Raw genomic sequence first — 20,335 nt, forward strand, 5'->3', positions numbered from 1 at the left:
CATTTATCATGAATTGGTGAACAGCGACAAAAAATCAATTCTTGATTCCTCCGTTGAATCTCATTGCATTTGAACTAGGATCTGGCTGGAGTCTGAGCCAGGCCCTCGGACCCCTCCTGACTCACCCCGCCAACAATCACTCACAGACAGTCACACACAACCGCGAGAAAGAGCAAACAATCTTCATTCCGGGGGCGGTTGGATGTCATTTTGTTTATTTTTGAGTCCCACGTATCTCTCTGCCCTCCACTTCTAAGACATACAAACAATACAATCTAAATACTGACACAGTCCTGGACACAGTAGTGAGCGACGCTTAATTCTTTCAGCAGCTTATTCACATTTGTACATGTATTTTTTGTTCATTCCTCTCACTGTTATTTCGTATTACAAAAACAAAGAAAAAGTAGCACTTCTAGAAACCAAAGTTCAAGACTATCACGTATAGTAGGCTATAGGCAGCATAGAGGAGGGGAGTCTATTACAGTAGGTCACTTGAAGAAGAGCCAGAGAGAGAAGTCTGTGATTGTCAGTCCCTCCTTTTCTGAGGTGTCCTTTCATACAGCAGTTGTTGTTTTTCCTCCTTTTTTTATTCTGTCTCAATTTGACCAATTACTTTGATCAGAGGCACCATCTTCAGCCGGAGTTACATTTGTGCTGACTAGTCTGTATGGTAACACACATCCCTCTCACACAGCCTCTTTCTATAACTGTCAAAAATATCACCACTGTCCAACTTGACACAGTTCATTATTAAAAAAAGAAAGGAAACCCAGCAGGTCGGTACACACACAGTGCAACCAGCTGAGATGTTGCTTCCACGTCTTGTCTCTCTTGACATCGGAGGCATTGTTTGTTTCTCACACACACTGCCTTCTGTTATTGCGCAGAGAAACTGTGTGTGTGTGTTTTATTTTAGTGTGCTCGCTCAGTGCAAACTCCACTACGACTTTACAGCAGGGATGGATTTTGAGGACCTTGTTAGCTGGCCTTGTCAACGCTGCCCCTGGCACTCATGCTCCGACAGGTGACAATAACTTTGCAATGTATCAAACTAAATCTACAAAAGTGGCAGACTAGGGGAATATCCATCCCTGCTGTAGCGTACGGTGTACACGAAGACACAGATGTTTAGAGGGAGCCCGACATAAAAATACATAAACAATCAAGATTATCTTACACATTAGCTAAAACATAATTAATGAAACCAGTTCAGTTGGTTGTTGCAAAAGGCAACCTTAGATATAGAAAGAAATGTACAAAATGCTTCTTAATTTATAAATAATACTATAAATCAATCAAATCAACAATTTCAAGTTCACAAACATCAATACCATCAAGTGCTGTTGTTAATAATCAAATAAGACTTATAATTCCCGATTGATGTTTTACAGCAAATCCCAAAAGCTTTCAGTGAAACCACAGTGATCATGACTTCTAAATATGTCCGCAAAGAGTAAAATATGCCCCAGTAAAATGCAAAAAGAAACAATAAATGTGTTTCCTTGCATGCATGTGGTTGCATGTTGTATACAGAGTGCGAGTAAGCGCACTACTATTAGCAGTAGAACCACTTCACTCGTTTACAGTACTGTAAGCGAGTGAAGTGGTTCTCCATAATCGGGATGTGCGGTGCATTATTGAGTTCATTTTCACTGTAAGCTGTTGGTGGGCTGCCAGTAAAATGTGTTTGTGTGGTTGTGGCCAGCCCTAGGAATGTGATGGGAGCGTGAAGTTGTGGCTTTACGAACATCTGCAGGCCACAGTAATGATGGATGATCACTTTCACTTTCTCCCTGAGGACATTCACACCTCCTCTCACTCCTTTCTCACTCCACTATCTTCTCTTCCTCCTTCATCTTTCTCATCATGACCCATTCAAACCTTTTCCCTCCCATCGTCTTCTCCTTTCTACTCCATTGCTTCCGCTCTGAACTCTCTCCATTTCTTTCCCAGTATGCATTATTACCTCTCCTCCTCTTATTTCCCATCTCCACTCCTCCCCTCTTTCTCTTCCTTCCCTGTTTTCTTCTCTTTCACCTCTCCATCCCTTCTTTTCAGCCATAAAACAATAAGTCTTGAATGTCTGTGAGGAGACTGTGCTAATGGAGCCCATTAGGCTGTAATGAAATATACATTACACCATTACAGTGGACGGGGCCTGGCTAAAGCACTGCACCGCTCAAATAATAAAACATGCACAATTCAATTTCCTTCTCGTCCCGTTTTGAGTGTCTTTCACTGTGTGTGTGTGTAGATGGAGGGATGATGGGATAAGGTATTGTGTGTGTGTGTGTGTGTGTGTGTGTGCGTGTGTGTGTGCGTGTGTGTGTGTGTGTGTGTGTGTGTGTGTGTGTGTGTGTGTGTGTGTGTGTGTGTGTGTGTGTGTGTGTGTGTGTGTGTGTGTGTGTGTGTGTGTGTGTGTGTGCCTCCCCTCTTGCACAGATGTGGTTTTCAAGGATGTCTGAGTGCAGAGAGCCTTGATGATTTAATATGGGTTGACCAAATGAACCACACCTTCTACAGCGCCGCCGCCCACACTTCTGACCGAGATCTGCCCCCTCACAACCCGGCCTCCCTTAGCGCCCCCCACCCCCAGACACCAAGACCTCACGATTGTCGGGCAGCTGCGGACAAATGAATCAATTGACCTTCGACACGGGTGCTTGACATCACAAGTGAAGCATCTGTCACTTTAGGGGAAAGGAAAAGGAGTTATCATGTTACCCTGTGCTGTGTTACAGTCCAATATGTAACAGAAAACAGTATGCAGAGATGAGTGCATATATCCTTATAATAATAAGACTGTTGCATGAGGTGAGTATTATAGATCAGTACTGTAGATTTTTTACATTTCACAATTACAACATAGTGGAACAGCACTGCCTTTTACACAACAGCAGTTTAGTTTAGCTTCAGTAGGCAATGTATTCCTAGATTATTATTTTTCTTCAGTGAAATTGTACAACCAGATATCCTCCTTTTTCATGTCATCGGGTAATTTTATCTGAAAACCAGCTACTTTTCCGACTCATTTGTGTATGTTACATTTAAATCTGCTGTACGTGTAGCACTGTGCTAATCATCAGCTGTGCAGTCATCTCCTCCGGCCATGTTGGATGAATGCTGACATTAATACTCATGAACAGTTCTGAGGGATAGACAGACGGGGTGAGAGGGGAAAACACAGTGTCTTCATGGCTCCACATCGCAAAGAGCCATTTCCTCCATCGCACAGTTTCATATTTACAAGAAATAGGATCGAAGCTTCCGGAAATCCCTCGTTGAATTTCCAGATGAACACACGAGTCCCGTTGTCCGACAGACAGCAAGGGATGAGTCACAACATTTTAAATTCCTGTTAATCAGGTTTTCATCAATTTAGCCCCAGTCAGTTTAAAGCATTTGAAAAGAAGTATAAGAAGCTTTTTTTTCGTCCAAAGTTAAATTACTCTTAGCAAATGTCTCTCCGGGAAGGAAGAAGGGAGGAAGAGATGCGAAAAGGAGAGGAAATTGGCAGGGAGGAAAGACGCGGTTCGGGATGAGTTGAGGAATTTCTTTGATTGCCTTTTTAGAGAGTTTGATAATAGCTTCACATCCTGTACAGCGGTACGTCACACGCGCAGTTGCACGAGCATCTTACACTTCATTTCATTCACAGGTTCGACTGTGTCCACCCTAGCACACACACACACATGCATGCAACCTCAAATACACATATACGCTAAAGTACAGTAACCATCCCCACATACATACACCCACACACACATACACACACACACATCCTCTCTCCTCCTGGGTTCAGCCAAGTATATCCAGGTATACAGGTGAAGCTTTGGCCAGATTGAGGAGCAGACAGTGGATTTCTTTGATGTTGAGTCTCATGTGCGGCTCTCTCTGCCAGCAGCCCAGCATCAGGTCGTACACTTCCTTCAGACAGGTCCTGGGGCGCTGCAGCACCCTGCCCTGGGTTATACACTCGATCACCTGCAGAGGAGCAGAGAAAGACAGACATCAAGTTTAACCTCGGTGGAATTCTTCTATTACAAAACAAGAAATGCATCAAATCAAATCAAGTTTTATTTATAGAGCACATTCAAAAACGATTTTTGGTCGAGCCATAGTGCTGTACATGTAATAAAAACACTTTACTACAATAACAAGAAAAGACAATAATTTACAACAGAAATATAAAAAACAAAACACAGGGAAATGTCAGGTGTCGTAATCAGCTCTGACTAGAAGGCCGGAGAGAAGAAGTGTGTCTTCAGTGAGGATTTAAAAACAGGAACATCCTCAAAGATCTAAGCCAGGGGTGTCAAACTCAAATACACAGTGGGCCAAAATAAAAAAAATGGGTACTAGTCGAGGGCCGGACTGGTTCAATGTTTATTGTAAAACTTATTGAAATGAACTTATTGCACATATTAAACCTGGAACTAACAAAGCTTAAATTATTGCCTATAAAAACAACATTAAACATTAAATAATCAGTTGCATTCATTGCTTATGGCTCTATCTGCAGCTTTTCCAGAGTCATTTCTTATGATTACATTTTTCCACAGGCCAACAACAGCTTAAAAAAAACTATTTCCCTCAAAGAAAAAAACAAACATGCCCTGTTGTCGCAAGAAAAAAAGTGCAAAAGGAAACATCTATTGAAACTCAGTTTGCTGCTCTGTGATGCTCAAGCCAGATACTTGGCATCTCATCTTGGGTGCAAGGTCATCAATGTTTGGGGTCAGGCTCTGAGCTGAGGAAACCCTCAGGATTGAGTGAAGGTGTGCGTGCAATATACCGGCGGGCCAGATCTAATAGTAATTAGAAATTATCCTGCCGGCCGAAATTAAATCCACCAAGGGCCTGATTTGGCCCCCGGGCCTTGAGTTTGACACATGTGATCTAAGCTGAGAGTCGTTACTCTTTGCACGTCGAAGATGATGGAGCATCAGCTTGGTGAGGTTGTTCCACCTCACTGCAGTGGCATACAGTGAAAATGTCACTGTGAATAAATTGACTGCAGTGACGAAGTTAGGCAGCACTAGAGCAGTAAACCACACAAATCTAATCCAATTTCTCCATAGAAGAGTGAGGGAAAATGGTCTGTTTTAACACACTCCAAGAATTGTGTATTATTTGAAACATCTACAGATTTAAGTTTTAAATCTACTGCAGGATGAGGATTTGTAGATCCTGGAGTGGAGATGTTTGGAAACACACAATACTATACAGGGGAGAGCTCTGGTACAAAGTGTGTGTATATATCATTCTCTGGAAGCGGTTAGTAAAATATCTATACTGTACTATAATTAAGCTTTTAATCATTGCCTCAAACCTTAAATACACTCTGTTGCGTGTGTGGAATGAATACCAACTTATGGATATTACTGCAAGCTCAAAAAAACAGTTTTGTCTTCCAAATTGTGATACATCCAATTAAATAATTGTAATACCTGGAGATTATCATATAAGATCTCTACATTATTAAGAATTCAGATTGGTATCATAATTTCCCAAATCCTACTCATTTTGTGATTGTTATCAGCTAGTGACAGAAAATCCATAATTAATATCTCATTTTGAAAAAAATCTATATTCTACGTAAGATATCTGATCAGATTTGGGTCAGGAGGTGAGTGAACTGCAATTTGAGGGAGATGTGATAGATGTTAACGGGAAAAGAAGAGACCGTGAAAGGGGGCTTAAGGTTAATTGTGCATGTAACCAGAGTGAATCAGGAGAAAAGAAGATGCTGACATGGTCAAAAAGCTGTAACCAGAGTTGAGGACACCACAGGGGCGAGGTGAAGGGTTGAAGGGCTTCTACACAGCTTTGTTTTCCGGAAACCGGGTTGAGACCCTGAGCATTTTAAAGGGCTGATTTGTAACAGTTATAAATAATTCAGATTAAAACAGCCCATTGATTACTTCTCTATTTATTAAAATGTTAACTTGTTAAATGTTTGTTATTCCAATCAAAACGACTCTTCTTCCTGTACACATTTTCCAAGGACATTTTTAGTTATTTGTTTATTAGACAGTCTAACCCTTTTAATATTAACTTTTTTTATAGTTGTGAAACTAGGTAAAATAATCACTGTCTGGTAGTAGCAAATACTGTATTTGTCTATGAGCTTGTTCCAGCTCTTTACTGGTATATGATGTTTAAAGCAAGTGAACTATGCCATCTTCTATGAATCCATGTATGGTCGCCACACTCACACTACAATTAAAATACTCTAGATGTATTAGGAAATGTACACTTCTTACTATTTTAGTTTGTACATTTACAAAAGAAAAGCCTGAGCGATATGCAGTACAAGGCATGTACATACTTGACTAAAATTACACAATTATGAAAGGGTTTGAATCCTGAACCATTAGAAAAGGGTATTTTCTTTTATCAGTGTGACCAGATAAGAAAATCTGTGGATCCATGACAACAAATACTATACATTTTGCAAGCCCTTTAAAAAAAAGGGTTGGAAAAAAGTCTCCTCAAACTGAAGACACACCTGCCATACACCAACCGAACGACAAAAACACCTTTACTCTCGCTACACTGTGAGCCAAGGAAAGCTTTTAGTGCAGCAGCTTGCTCCAGCCCGCCAGCTTTGTGTTGTTCCTCACAATTTATTCAAGACACAATGAAATGATTTGCTTCAGCTTTATATAATGAGATGGGTAAGGCCAAAAGATTCACTACGGTGTGAGGAACTTGAACACAAAACTGATCAAATATTTAGACTTGTTTTTAACTCAAGGTCTGTTTCCTCTTATCTCGGGGCAGCAACATCTTGTTCACCATCACTTATTAAGGTGAAGGGGTCTCTGAGATAACATTTACATAAAGTGATGTTGCTTGGTACTTTGATTCAGATAACACATTACACCACTGTGACGTAAAATAATATGTACCTCATTATTGGAGAGCTGGTACCAGGGCTGTTTTCCATACGTGAAGATCTCCCAGAGAACCACTCCCAAACTCCACACATCACTCTCCGTGGTGAACTTTCTGTACATGATGCTTTCAGGGGGCATCCAACGAATCGGCAGCATGGTGTGACCTCCGACCTTTGAACACAACAAATGCACACACACACACACACACACACACACACACACACACACACACACACACACACACACACACACACACACACACACACACACACACACACACACACACACACACACACACACACACACACACACACACACACACACACACACACACACACACACACACACACACACACACACACACACACACAAACAGAGAAAGAGAGAATAAAGTCAGTACAGTATGCAGCAAACTAAGAAACATTTAAGATTTGGCAAGCTTTTTTCTATTCACTTTTTTATTCTTTTCTCAACTATTCTGCTACATCATGCATTTCGAATGCATGGTCACGCAGCTTTTTCACATTTCTCACAGGGTTCACTTAGGAATTTCAATACATTTTAAAGTAGCACTGCAAACATTTCACTCTTCAAAACTGCACCCTGAGGCAGAGAGCGAGGTTCGATGGTATGGCCCAGCAGATTGCATCATCTCCGTGACTGCAGCACACCTCATTCCTGATCGGTTCCCCCAGACAAAGAGTTTATTCTCCTTTTAGCTGACAAGAAACACACTAATCATCAACTGATTAAAAAAAGGTGGTTAAATAGTCAATTGCTTGCTATACAATGCGTGAGCCAGTTTGGGACAGGCAGAACAATGTTGCAGTTATTTGGTATAAATAAATCTATCTGATAGTTTATACTCTATCGCAATAAGGAGTAAGACATGAGTGAGTCTGTGAGTTTCAGCAATTGTCATAAGCATAAATCAACAGCTAGAGACATTTGTTAATGTCATTAAACTCTAATCTGAACTGGGGTTTTGCCACTGTTTGAACTTTTAACCCTAACCTGCCCAAAGTTGCATAAAACCTGACCCTGGGTCCTCCATATATTGTGCCTCACTTCTCCTCCGAACATGAATCTAGAGACCCATCTGCACTCCATTGCTCCACACAGATAGCCCAATCCATTATTCTGAGGTTTATGCCTGTTATTAATGGCCTGGTACCCACACTTGGCCTGTTTCTTTGTTAGTCAGTGGGTTATTTAATGGAGTAATAAAATGTGCACGGTCACATAGATGGCCATCAGGTTCACTGGTACGTCTGGGGAAACATATCTGCCTCCATCTCTGCAGCTCTTACTCTCCATCACCCGGCGCTCGCTTCTCTCCCTGTACTGCCGTGTCTTGCTGCTGCGTTTTTCTGTTTCTTATTTGCATTTCACTTTCTGTCTCTCCATTGTGCTTTATTGGCAGGACATACTGAAGTACAGCGTTGCCAAACCAGTACAGGGATTACGATGTAAGAATAATGACACAGACTACAATAAAAATACGACTTTACAATATTCTACATTTACTTCAGCAAACTATACAACACTGTTTATAATACAACATGCACATTTTGCTCTTCCTAGAATACCCTTAGTCAGATTTATGATATGACTAAGTTCTCGAATACAAATATAATATCTGTCTAACTCACATTTCTCTTTTCCCAAAATGTTGTCGTTATTTTACTAGCTTTGATTGTCTTACTTTTTAATTGTGCAACCTGATTTTGTAATTCACTTGTTTGAAAGTACCAATAGCTGTAACTGAGATTTGATTATCATTTTGCTTTATCACTGACAGGTGTAGTTTAAGTGTGCGACAGCTATAACCTTTTACTGACACTTTTTTGTGTTTTATGTTGGGAGTTTTTGAGGGCGCCGTAAAGACCATTTATTACAACTCTGATTTCACATAAAATGACAAACATTAAATGTAGTGCACTAAATAGATCGCACACAGTGATTGTTTATTCTATTTTATAGAATTCTGACATTATTTATGAACTAATGTGTCTGAACCTTCTCACATACATTTGTCTTTTTGTTTTATTCATCGTGGCTGATCATTTCTCCTGATGCTTTGAAATATTAATACTGGGCTCTTGAACCGCAGGAGTATTTCCTTTGTGTTTCTGAACTGTGTGTGTTTGTGTGTATTTGTGTGGGGCAGTCTTTAAACTCGAACGAGACTGGATTGAAAGAGAAAACAGAGGTATAAAAACAAATGCAGAAGCAGGAAAGGGAAAGCCTCACATTTCTTCTCATTGCGATTAAATATGAAGAAAATCCCTTTCATAGACTATCACTGAAGTATAGACGGAGCATCGCTCTGTCATCAGCTCTTTCATTTCCTCTCAGCTGTCAGTAGCTTCGTCGTCAGTCTTTGTCTCCTTTCCTCTCTCCCTCGTTCTCACCTTCCTCTCCGTCTCTAAGCCCGCCTGTCTGTCTCTCTCCCGCTCTGTCTTATAAATATGCATCAATCCAGCTTTAGACCTGCCTGAGTGTTCCAGGAAAGCCTCAAAAAAAGAGGATAAATAAAGCAGAGGAGGGCTGCAGGCACTCTGTAGTGACCTCCTAGAGGCTGTGGTATCCATGGCAACTGGGCCGGTTAAAAAAGAAAGCATTATGGGATGTAGTGTGGGAGGAGCTTACTAACCCCGCCCACCCGTTGTTACACAGGAACCTACCTTAATTGCCCTCTGTGTTGCTATGGAAACAAAAACTCTTTCCAAGAACTCGTGTGTATGTGTGTGTGTGTTTGTGTGTGTTTTATTTTAGTTTTCTGGAAAAAGAGCTTGTTCCGCTGGCCCGTCCAAGAAATGGTAAATTGGTTGACATATTGCATTGCACAACTAATCTAGTTTCAATGGCCAAGATCAAAAGTGATTCTAGTCTTAAAAAGCACATTAATGACAAACAAACCACAATGCTGACAAATGTGCAAAAAAGGGGATATGACATCATTACAGGCGATCTATAATTACAGATGTCTCTAGGTTTTGGAATAGGATATTATAACGTTTTCAAGGCAGAAAAGATCCATATAACAACTTTAATTGTCACATAAAATGAATAACTTGAGGCTTATAGGGCTACCAAATAAGCTGGTTGTGTATCACTGTTGCTACATTTGAACCATCTTTTATGCTTTAATGCAAGTGAAAGCAGGTCATATATGGGATTTCTTTTTTATTATAGATAAATGGTCCATAATAATGATGATAATAATAACAATTATAGAGAAAATAGTTACATCAAAAATTAAAATAACATTCACGAGAAAGAGACATTAACTTCTCCACTGCTTCCAGGTGCTCCATTAAGATGCTGTTTGTCTGTAGTGCATGGGGCCCAGACAGGTTGTAAAGAAATGCACACCATCTAAATTACTCTGCAGAGATTGTTTAGCTCTGCTTTGTTGCCAGTGTTTTTCTACAGTGTGTGTCAGCAGCAAAAAACAGTCAAACTGAACATTAAACCCAAGGAGCCATTGAATTTTCTTTCATCCTACACATTTGGGCATGAAATCAGTTTAGGGAAGGAAAGGAATAAATCCCTCCTAAACCCCAACTGCGAAACACACACACACACACACACACACACACACACACACACACACACACACAACACACACACACACACACACACACACACACACACACACACACACACACACACACACACACACACACACACACACACACACACACACACCACACACACACACACACACACACACACACACCACACACACACACACACACACACACACATAAACAGAAAAAAGGCTGCTTGGAAAGGCTCAAGGTTTAAATTGAGGCATCCTTTCTGTTTTCTAAAACGCCTGTCAGGCTCATTGTGTAACAGGGGATTTAATGACGTCACCATTCCCCCCTCCCCCCCCCACACACACACATATATATATATATATATATATATATATATAAACACTGGGGGGGCGCCTCAAATTCTTCTATGACTCATCTTTGCTCCTCGTTCTGACGCAAGAGCATGACTGGTTCTCTGAACTAACACACACACACACACACACGCACACACGCACACACACACACACACACACACACACACACACACCACACCCACGCACACACACACGCACGCACTCACACACACACACACACCCACACACACACGCACACACGCACACACACACACACACACACACACACACACACGCACACACACACGCACACACACACACACACACACGGTCTGTGTGTTTTACCTCCCACTATGCTGTAACTCTCTACTGCTCTGCTGTTTCCTCCATGTCTGTACCGTTCTGTCCTTTTTTTGACATTTCCTGTTGTTCTTCTGTGTCTGTTACCCTGCTCTGCTGTATTGTGTTGTTATTGACTATCCTGTGCGCTGTTTACAGGCTTCCTCGCCCGCAGACCTCTCCTCTCCCTCCTCAGCATGTGTGTAGCTGTATACTGTAGCTCTATTACCGCCTTTTCTCCTTCTTGTGTATATATTGGTCTTTTGTTTTCTCCCTGCCTGGCCTCTCACCCTCTTCCCTCCATCCCTCCTTATTTTCCAGCTCTTTCTTTTCTTTCATCTCTCCGACTCCCTCCCTCCTGCCTCCGTCTCCCACACTTCCATCCCTTCCTTTCTCCCCCTTTCTTTCTCTAGTACTGCCTCAGCATACTAAACACAAGTTCTCTGATTACTTTTCTTCCTGAGAAACGATGGATACAACTCCGAGGCTCGCCACCGCTGCCTTCGCCCGTTACCATGACTACAGCCTCGGCGCTAAGCTTTATTGAGGAGGGCTAAAATGAAGGAAGGGGGGGGGGGGGGGGGGTTGATGTGTGGCGTCATACTGAGAAAGAACCAAATACAAAAGAAAACCAAAGAGAAAGACCCTAATCTATTTTTCTAAATCTTTAAGTTGATGCAACATATGCAAGTAGGAATATATACTATATGTCTCTTTCTAATCATAACAAATAGGAAACACATGTGTACAATTATAATATATTATTGTAGGCTTTGTTTTATGTCAGAATATTGTTTAGCAATCTGGATATAATGTCTTTGCTCATGATGCTTAGTTTCATGGTAGGCTATACTGTAACATTTAGGACAATTGTGCGGTTTTCATTTTTTTCTTAAAAGAGATTTTGGGGTGCTAATTTCACAAATTAAAAGTGAAGAAAATAAGCTACAAACATTGGTATTGTTGGTGACAATCTTAAGAGATAGTTAGTATAATAAGTGTAATTTATTTTATGTAATATTTTATGTACATACTATTTCAAAAAACATTGAATTGAATTACCATTTCATTTATCTCCACCTTCAAAAAACATTACATATTATCAATATGCTGTCTTTGGGGAGTTTCTGAGTTTTTATCTTTATTACCCTTTTTAATATTATTGCATGTTTTATTAGAGTAGTATATTTGAATGTATTGGTGCTTTTCTTGTTGGCAAGTCTCCGGTGAAAAGCTGATTCCTACATTTAAAATGAACACCTGCTTGATTAAGAAAGATTAATACATTTATTTGAAAACAACTTTCAACATTTTGTGTAAATTAGCTTTCAGTATAAGAAATACAAACAGTGGTTTTCAACGCTAACATCCCTTATTCTACACACAGTATGAGCTAACAAAGCATGCTACATACCCTCCCTCCCCTCCTATGTAATTACATACAGTTACATCACTGTTATCTGCATGTTTACTTGAACTACCCTCCACAGAAAGCTTCTTACTCTAACTCCAACATGCCCATGCAGGGGAGGAGCAGAGAGGGACCCATGCAACAGGGAAAAGGGAGAGGCTAAAAAAAGGGCCAGAAAAGATATCGACACATACACCTACCCTGTAGTAGTCCGTACTGTAGACATCTCTGGACATGCCAAAGTCTCCAATCTTTACCAGCAGGTTCTCTCCCACCAAACAATTCCTGATGGATAACAAATACATAATAAACAGTTTAAATAATGATATTTTATATTACTTAGGTCACACTGCAGGGTTTTAAACCTCTACAATATATAAGTAGATCCGACAAAAGTTAAAAAGTAATTATCAAAGTCAATAATGTTCAATAGTAACAGTATATCTTTGATTGGAAGAGTTTTACATGTGTTTGTCATGGTATGGTTTCATTACATAAGCCTTATTCAATCATTCTCTGAAAGTGGAAATACAAAGATGCAATCTGCAATGCAATACTATCGATCAATCCTGCCTACTAGCTGTTTGGCCTTACTGGATTATGCATTTATATGAATGTATATGACATTTATGTCCAAAAGACTACATTTGTCAAAGTATTTCTATATCATTACATTTGCAAACATTTTCAAAATGTGTTTTTTAACTTTCTCAACATTGAGTATTCCTTTAAATGTAATGTTAAGTGTCTAAATACATTGCCATGTACAGTATACAGGCCCATTCATTAAGTCCATTTTAATAATCACAGTATGTCTAGATAGAAAGTGTAGAAACAGTGTGATAAACCTGGTGGCCAAGTCACGGTGCACAAAGTGTTGTGATGCCAGGTAGACCATGCCGGATGCGATCTGCTGTGCGATGTGTAACATCTGGGACTGCGTCAGCTCCACAGGTCTGGTGTTCTGGCCCTCGGACATCAGAACTGCATCCGGGCCGTGAGCCCTGCAAAGGTGATTTTTTTTTAAGTTAGCCTTGTTATTGTTTGTTGGAGTCATTTTGGTTTTCTGCGCAGTTTTGTACATAAAATACTACATCAACCCTTCTATGAGAGTGTTCAGAAAATGAAGCAGATTTTCTTTAAACTAGTCAAAGAAACGTCTACTTTACAATCTTTGTCTATTGATGCCTCTGTTTTCATGACAGCAGTTCAGTCGGGAACATTATTGTCATAGATTTAACTATGTACTCCAAGAAATGCAATTATATTTCGCAGATGACTCCACTCTTGAGATACGTCCCTGGATTAGTTTGCAGCACACTAAGCCGAAAAAGGGAGTGCAATGCAGAGAACCCCCCTTTAGTACACAAGAGTGGGTCTACAGCAAGACACTGAATACAATTACTAGAGTCAAGAGAAGAGAGAAATACTGCACCCTATGAACTTCTAGGTACCAAAACAGTGTGTTACTTATAAACTTAATTAGTAAGTGACAGTGTGCAGGACTTCTCTATTTTGACTTTGGTCAATACTCATTTGCACCTGCCTACAAGACAGCGTAAAGATTGAGTGCACATCCACCTTTACCATTAAGTTTTAAACTCTAAACTAAATAGGCGTTGGAGTCAAAACTTGCAGTGACGAGATTGGTGTGACACTGATAATAAACAATGATCAGCTTCTAGTACAGCCGACTATGACCTCCTGACCTACATGAACTAATGCTAATTGTGATATATAGATGACTGTTTGATGTAAGGAAGAAAAGAGCCATACCTGAGGAACTTGTTGAGGTCACCATGTTTCATGTACTCAAACACCATGATGAGGGGGTCGCTCTCCACGCAGACTCCGTAGAAAGTGACAATGTGTTCATGCTGAAGGTTTGTCAGTAACTCAGCCTCACGGTGGAAATCCTTCCTGGCATTTTCACTGGCCTCTTTAAGTGTCTGCGGACACACAGAAGTGACATTTAATACACGGACGAATGTAAAACTCACACGTTGTGCCACGTAAACCATAGCCAATTAGTCATTTTCACTGTGCACCCAACCTGCTCCAATTTATGTAGCTGATCTCCATTAGAAAATAAAGAAATGACTCTCTTGAGTTACAGCAAATCAGGCACACACTGTGAAATGACTGGCACCAAGCAAGGACTGATACAAAGGCAGCGCACAAACAAAATGTATATGTATGCAAGCCATTACTTAGTACAACACTGTTTACATTCATTGTATTCCCTGGTTCCCTTTAAAACTAATCTCTTTCTCCCTTCCATGAATCAGGAAATCTGTCAGGGAGCAAGCATCTGTGACAGAGACAGAAAACGAGTGTGTGTGAAAGAGAGAGTTGCAGGAAATGAAAGTGATACGGGGTCTGTATTCATTTCATATCAAAAGAAGAAAAATATAGAAAATGTCTCTTGTCCTACATGAATAATTGATTGTCTTCCTACAGTATATGACATGGATATACATTCACCTTCCACCTTCTGTGTGTGCATTTGTGTGTGTGTTTTTGTGTGTTTATCTGTGTACATGTGTGTGTTTGTCTGCGTACTAACATCGCAGAGTAGTTTCGATTACAAATATATGTTTAAAGGACGAAGAGTAGTCACTAAGAAAGCTCTAGAAGAAGGAAACGACCCGCGACCTTTGAGCAGAAATGCTGAGATACCAGAAAATGAGATGAACTGAAAGTCCACCCCCTCGTATTAAACTGATCGTGTATCATGATGAAACAAAGGCTTGGTCCTGTACATTACAGGCTGTAATGTAATATTACATGATGATTATATGGAGGATTAGTGCATTATGGATACTGTATGGAAGCATATGCTCCAATCTCAGTTTGAAAGGTGATATTAGACATGTTTGGGAAGCTGGTTGTTTTCTCCCATTACTTCTCACATGAACGCCTGTCTAAGTTAGACCTTTCTGTTTATGTGACTATTAATTGTTTGCTTTCTTAAAAAGCAAATAGTTGATTATACAAAAAAAAAAGTATGTTTGCCAGGTTTTAAGATAATCCTTCGATTAGCATTTTATATGTATTATTTAAAGAGATATATACTGTATGTAAACAAGTAATTAAGAAAGCTCTTTGTACAGAAGATGTCAACTTATCAATTGGAATCTTCTTGATCAATTCAAGGAATTGAAAAAGCTTAAAAGACAAAGCCAGGGTATTTTAACTAATGCCTTTACAAATGTTAACCCCCTAAAAGAAGTAAATTACTTCAGTTGATCTAAAATGCTGTACATGATCCACATATGACATATAGTCTAAGCAACTCATACTGCACACGCATAATATATTTTTGTTTCCTGGCACAAAGAAATGTTGGAAAAAAGGAAAAATGTCTTTCCTGGCAATCACAGGTTATCAATCAGCTAACTTAACTGTTAAGTGTATCAAATGACCACCATAACAACAATTTATCAAACAATATTCAAGTTTATTTCAGAGACTTTCTTTGAGCCAGAAAACATCTAACTGTGAACTATTACGCTCTGAGTCTCTGAGCTCCATGCTGCGTATATTCCCAGGCTTAAAGCCATAATACTGCACTGTTAGTCATCCAGTGTGCGCACACTCAGGTCCCCGGACAAATAAGAAGCAATCAACAACCACGAGCCCGGGAATGTAGTGACTCACATTTACATGTGAAGGCAACATTATTGAAAGTGTTAGGTGCTTATGATTGATGGCATGCAAGCGTGTATAGGTGCGTGAATATTTATATATGCATCTACACGTGTTAGTGTGCCTGTGATCGATGGCACATCAGCGAATGAAATACAGTTACAGTGAAACTGGCTTCTGTATTATAGCTGACTGGCTGATTGATAGCCGACTCTAAAACCAGGACCATTAGGGTCTATTAGTGATTGCAGGTTATTTAATGTGGTGTACATGTTTCTGTGATGTAGCATGCATGAAAGAGTGCATCATAAGTACCGTATGTACATGTTAACAATGTTGTTATGAGAGGAGTGGGAATATTCACAGGGAAAATACACCTGTAAACTAAAAATGGCTGTTCTTGCTTTAATGTTGAATAGCCAGACATGCTATCTCTATGCTGAACGGTGCAGAAACAGGCAGTTAGGATGAACACATTCACTGACAAACCTTTATGTACATCATGTAACAACAACTGCACTAACTATTACAATTAAATGGAATCGAAATTATATTAATTGAATTAATTGATTGAAGAATATGTTGCCAAAATGAAGGTATCAGTTTGTAGTGAAACACCACGATGATTGGTTTTAGCTGTCCAAGGTTTGAGAAAATCTGCCTCTGAGATTTTTTGTTTCCAATCCTCTACAATGGAGATGAGAGTCATTTTGTGAGAGTCATTTTGCTTTTGTTGCTTCCGGCACTTAAAAAATAACTCACTTTTATCAGTTGTCAATTGAATTGCCTTACTTTCCAAAGAAATATCCCCTTTTAGGTTATTTAGTAATTTAGAGGAACTTGCATTGGCAAGTAGTAGTCAATGCTAATGCCATCATTTATTCGAAAATCTGTTTCCACCAGCTTTCATCACATCTCTTCTTTGTTGATGCAGCAACAATGAGGAGGAGGAGGAGAAAGAAAAAACTAACGGAAAAATGGTGAGTCATACCAGTTGACAAAAAGACGAGGACAAGAAGAGCAGGAAGAGTATGCTATTAGCAGGTGGTACATTAACTAATTGAAAAGCTAAATCCGATGAATTGAGGGAGTTGAATCAATAAAGTGACTCTAATGACTAAATGATTCATTTGCATGCAATTAAACTATGGCAGTTTGAGAAATGTGCTTTATTTTTAATGTACGTTGAATGCTGATTATGTAATGTGTTACCAGATTTGACTTGCAGTACAGCAACACATAGCATCTTGTTCAACAACAGGAGCCATGCTTCCTGGGACTTTCAGGTGCATATTTGACAGGGTGCTCAGACTGAGCTAAACTAAGCTGGCAGCAAACATCGGGCCAGCAGGCGGTTTACAGAGAAGAAGCTGGAGGATTTGAGAAGAGGATAAAGGACTGCAGAGGAGAGAGAAAAGTACTACAGGTGGGAGTTAGAGGTGAGGGATGTAAGACAGAGGAAGTGGGGACAGAAGGAGATGGAAGAGGGTCTCGCACAAGTCATGTATTGTTAATGAGAGGATCTGCACCAATCAGATCCTGTTTCACCGCAGAGCATCCTTGATGGAGAGATGCGTGGACGGATAGATGTGATGGCAGGATGCACTTTGGGAAACTATTCAATTTGACCCCGGAAGTCCGCGGTTTGAGTGTAACTCCACCTTTTGCTTAAAAAAAACTTCTGAAAGGAATGACTTGCTAACAATAACGGAGAAAATCTTAAGTCTTAAGAATGCATTTCAGTTACATAAGATATGTAGTTTTAAATATATATCAGATCACCTTACAAAATACAACCGAAAAAACAATAACTTCAGCTATAATAATCACATTATGGATTTAATCCATCATCATCAAAAAATCTCGTACTGAAACTAGACTTCATAAAATACCTTCTTTGTGATGTGGAGTGGATTGTGTTTCATTTCAATCGGTACTTAAATGTGTAATAACTACGTCTGTGTCTGTGTCTGTGTTTTGTTCACTTAAGTGATGGAGGTGTGTGGTTGTTTACTTACAGTACACTGCATGTACTGGGTCACATTTTAAAGGCAATAGAACAATAGAAATAAGTATATTAAAACAAATGTGGTGGGACTCTCGTTATTGACCTGGAAAACCTAGAATACATTCACGAAAACCTCCAGTAAAAAAATCTTCCAGCTATTCAATGTCTGTGTCATGCCTGGGTTCAAATCCTTGCTGGTCCATGGAACATTTACGGCCCGTCCACACAGCGGCGTGCGTTGAAGCTTGCTCCATTTTTTGGAATATGAGGAAATGACCTGCGGTGTGTCTCTCCCAGCATACACGCGGTTTGATTGGCTGCATAAACGGGATTTGATTGGCTGACGCTTCCACCGAAGCTTCAGAAGCTTCAAAAGTTGAACATTGCTCAACTTTTGCAGCCTGAAACGCCAGCAAAGCTCCGCTCTGCTTCCCACAATGCAGTTCGGCGAAAAGTGAGGCAAAGTGACGTCACCCCATTCAAAGTGAATGGGCAGAAGCGTTGGAAGATTTTTTTAACGCTGCTGTGTGGACGTACCGTTAGACTTCAATTTACATTATCACTGGGACTATACATATATTCATTTTTAGTTTGTTTGTTTGCCCTTAATAATGACTCAGCCTTAGTTATCTATTAGAAGAGTTTCCAGAGTCGTAGAAAGTTGCACAGATTGTTTTCCTCTGCTTTTGTGTATTTTTCAGGAATACAAATATAAAAATAGGACCAGCAGATTACCTTGACAGCCACCAGTATCTTCTCCTGGTCAGGTGAGAGGTTGTAACACTCGGCCAGGAAGACTTTTCCAAAGGCTCCTTCTCCCAGCTCTCTTTTGAGCACAATGTTGTGTCTCTTAATGTGCTGGACGACTGTGGAAAGAGACAAAACACAGAAAAAAAGAATTACTTAAGAGTTGGCCAACTTGGTTTTGAAACACTTTGTAAGGCAGTTTAAATAAAGACCCAAAATCCACTATTCTGCCACTGTTCATCCTATAGCGTCAGTTATTAAACTTTCATCATTATTTGTAATGAATCCCGTCAATTAAAAAGTGTGCAAGCAAAAACATATATTTCATATAGATTTATACTCTTTTTCAATAAAAAACATAGCTGCAGGGGGTTCTATCTCTCCTGGCTGTTATATAGAGGTGGGAAATATGGTAAATAAATGGGGATTTTATACCATTTGGAAAATGTTTTTCAGTTTCGTCATGTAAATTCTAAAAACATGTCTCCCTCTCTGTTTCATGCACTTCATCTCTCCCTGCCCTCGGCTCACCCACAGTTGAATCAGAGTCGACAGACCAGCTCTCTGTTGCTAAGTAACTTGTGACTCCATGCCAGCTTTTCTTTTTTTTGGGGGGGGGGATGTTGGCATCATATCACGGTGATAATACGAGATGTTGTTCTTCTGAACAGCACAGTGCCCTGACTATAACCTGGCTAAGCCCTGTCTTTTGACTCCGAGCCAGATGTGCACCGGCCTGCAAGGAAACACGGATTATCCCACACATACACACACACACACACACACACACACACACACACACACACACACACACACACACACACACACACACACACACACACACACACACACACACACACACACACACACACACACACACACACACACACACACACACACACACACACACACACACACACACACACACACACACACACACACACACACACACACACACCAGAGGACACCAAGAGATGAGATTTATCTGTGATGTGATTAAGAGGCGCATTTGAAGAAAAGCTGTCCACTCAGAATATCACATTAAAGCCCAGCTAGATTCTCAGAAGCTACATCGATCTACACTGTGAGCTACTGAGGTCCACCATAACCTAATATTGTACAGACAGAGGGGGGAGGGGGAAAGGGGGGGAGAGAGAGAGACAGAGGGAGAGAAAGAGAGGGAAATTGGGGGAAAAGTCTTCATCAGATAATTTAGCGCATCTTATTTGCAGTGTAAAATTATCGTGGAGGAGAACACAACCATGTACAATTTGTTTGTGTCTGCATGTGGGCCTCTGCAGGCATTGCACATACAGTATAGTATACAGTATGTTCACACGGTCTCCTACAAATCTTTGTCTACTCTACTAATTTGA

General features: G+C 40.2%; 1 protein-coding gene across 2 annotated transcripts in view; it reads right to left on the reverse strand.

The window, feature by feature from the left end:
* Positions 1-2,395: 2,395 nt before the first annotated feature.
* ntrk2a (neurotrophic tyrosine kinase, receptor, type 2a) overlaps positions 2,396-20,335 on the reverse strand; it is a 77,830-nt gene continuing 59,890 nt past the window's right edge. The window contains exons 15-20 of one of the 2 annotated variants that reach the window (XM_034118277.1): positions 18,948-19,078; positions 14,333-14,505; positions 13,405-13,560; positions 12,751-12,841; positions 6,918-7,076; positions 2,396-3,987 (exon numbers count right to left, since the gene is read on the reverse strand). In XM_034118277.1, the coding sequence (XP_033974168.1) occupies positions 3,802-3,987; positions 6,918-7,076; positions 12,751-12,841; positions 13,405-13,560; positions 14,333-14,505; positions 18,948-19,078 (896 nt within the window). In that variant the 3' untranslated portion in view covers positions 2,396-3,801. The remainder of the gene's footprint in view (positions 3,988-6,917; positions 7,077-12,750; positions 12,842-13,404; positions 13,561-14,332; positions 14,506-18,947; positions 19,079-20,335) is intronic. The other variant, XM_034118278.1, reaches the window with a different exon arrangement.

Source organism: Trematomus bernacchii, unplaced genomic scaffold (genome assembly GCF_902827165.1).
Source record: "Trematomus bernacchii unplaced genomic scaffold, fTreBer1.1, whole genome shotgun sequence".
NCBI lineage: Eukaryota > Metazoa > Chordata > Actinopteri > Perciformes > Nototheniidae > Trematomus > Trematomus bernacchii.